We start from the raw sequence: 2,387 nt of genomic DNA on the forward strand, positions 1-2,387 counted from the left end.
AGGAGAGAGAGCTGCTGCTGGTTGCTGACAGAGAGAAAAGGAGGCGACTGGAAGAGCTTTAGGAGTCGCCGGAAAATAGCAAGAGATCGTTTGGTTTCTGATTTATGGGTGGTAGATTTTTGGAAGGGTTTAGAGATAAGGTCGTGCTGATAACGTGTTGTGAATGAAGAGGGAACTTGTGTGTATTATTAGGTCGACCAACTGGTCTTTATATACATATGGTAATGACGGTCTAAGTACTGGATCGACATGAGATCGTACTTATCCTTAACTAGATAATGACTAGCAATACGTAAGATAAACATCAACTATAATGTAGATAAACACAAGAGTAGATAGACGCCAGTATGATCCTGCGGATGGGCTTGGCCCGTCTTGCTACACGGGCTGATAAATGGGTCGATCACTAAATGGTTTATAACAAATATCATATGACCTTTTCTTTTCATGAATTTTTATATTCTGTTTAGATCAACCTATTGAGAAAATATGTGTTTATTGTTTAATGTTTAGATCAACGTATTGAGAAAATATGTATTTATTGTTTAAAGATAGAAGATATGGAGCTAGAGAGAGACTTGCGTCCTAATTTATAGACCACTAAAGAATATGGATCAAATATGCCACATAAGGAAAGCGAATATTATACCATTAACGACACTAATTCCAAATATGAAACCCATTATGTAAAATATAAACATGGTTACCATATTGGTATAGATTTATAAATCCAGTATTGATTATCGAAACCAATATAAATATATACCAGTACTCTCGTTCATTTTGCAAAGGAAAACAAAACCTTTCTGTTCATACAACTCCATATAGTTTTTCCTCACGAGTTCATCAAAGATGACAAGCATGTTTTCGTCAAATCGTCAGACTACAAGACTGGTCCGTTTTCAATTCATCATTACATATCCATAATATTGTTTTTCAATATATATACTTTGATGATTCTAGCGATTTGTATTATCTTATGTGTTAAAATTATTTGAACGTTTTTTTGCAGACTTGTGGGTTCAAAGTGAACACTAGCTCTCCCGAATGGCACAAGAGCATGACGAAAATTCTTAAGAAAATCAAAGGTTCGTACATTCATATAAACATCATATATATATAGTCTCAATATCAATTCATTTTACTGATTATCGTGCGATATGGTATAGGAGGAAACTTTTGGATAGACGTGGACGAAGGAATGGCTTACGTAACGGGTCAAGGCGACCCAAACAAGCTATTGAAATTGATGGCTTCAAGGAAAGGTAAAGACGCTGAAATGGCGTTTGTGAAAACCGGAACACATCATCATCATGATCATTCCCATTTTGGCAACAGTTATCAAAACTCTTACTTTGGCCAATCAACGCCTTATTGGCCTGGAGATATGAATATGAGCAGCTACCACCCGTCATCGTCTCACGGTTACTACCCTTCGGCACCGCCGACTATGCAACCTTACCAACAACAATATCCTTATTCGGGTGGATATGGTTACGGCTATTATTAGGGCTTTATGTAGTTCTATTTTATATAACTATGTATGTCGAGATCAAGCAAAACCCTTCTTTTTAATCAAGGGTTTTCTGCTTGTATCCGTTTTTCTTTTCTTTTTTTTTGCTTTATTGGATGAAAGTTCTCTCTGCGATTTATTAGTATTAGCAGAAGAGGATCGACGAGAATTAATTTCTCTGTTTTTGTTTTTTGGTGATTTTTTATGTATCCGATGATTATCACTTGGAAGTTTAAATGGATGTTTGAAGTTTGCATTTACAAGTTTGCATAGTTTTCCTTAAAGGTATAATATGGATATCAATTATATATACTATAAAGTCTATAATTAAGACCATAAAATGTCAAAAACAAATCCATCTTGATTCTCTTAAGGGGAAAGCTTCAATGGGGTTTTTATTCACTTGAGCTTTAACTGCTGACCATTAAAATATGAATATGAATGAGTAGGAAATGAATGAATAGGAACAAAATAAAAAGAATGAAAATTGATATTTATTCCTTTTGTTTCATATCAATTATAAAAAGGAATGTTTTTCTTTTATCTATACTATAAAATTTAAGAAATGACAAGAAATCAACCGCAGCGAAATTTTTTCATAAATGATGTAATATTTAAAGAATAAGTAGTAACTAGGATAAGACATGCGCCATGCGCAGGGTGAATTTATTTTTATATATTATCGATAGTTTCTTTTATATATTTGATCATTTTATTTATATATATATAATTTTTTTTGTTGTTATTATATAATTTTTTTTCGGTGGATCGGATCAATTTTTATTAAAAATAATGGAACAAAACTATAATTAATACATCATGGGTTGATCGGATTGGACATTAAACAAATTATGACATAAAAACCTTATTTTTT

At 32.7% G+C, this 2,387-nt stretch overlaps 1 protein-coding gene across 1 annotated transcript; it reads left to right on the top strand.

Moving 5' to 3' along the window:
- Window positions 1–861: 861 nt before the first annotated feature.
- On the top strand, window positions 862–1,510 carry LOC106309078. Its single transcript, XM_013746151.1, has 3 exons — window positions 862–894; window positions 1,013–1,088; window positions 1,170–1,510. Exons 1-3 carry the CDS (start codon window positions 862–864, stop codon window positions 1,508–1,510), a joined length of 450 nt encoding a protein of 149 aa, XP_013601605.1.
- Window positions 1,511–2,387: the final 877 nt, after the last annotated feature.

This window comes from Brassica oleracea, chromosome C8 (assembly GCF_000695525.1).
Source record: "Brassica oleracea var. oleracea cultivar TO1000 chromosome C8, BOL, whole genome shotgun sequence".
In the NCBI taxonomy this organism is placed as follows: domain Eukaryota; kingdom Viridiplantae; phylum Streptophyta; class Magnoliopsida; order Brassicales; family Brassicaceae; genus Brassica; species Brassica oleracea.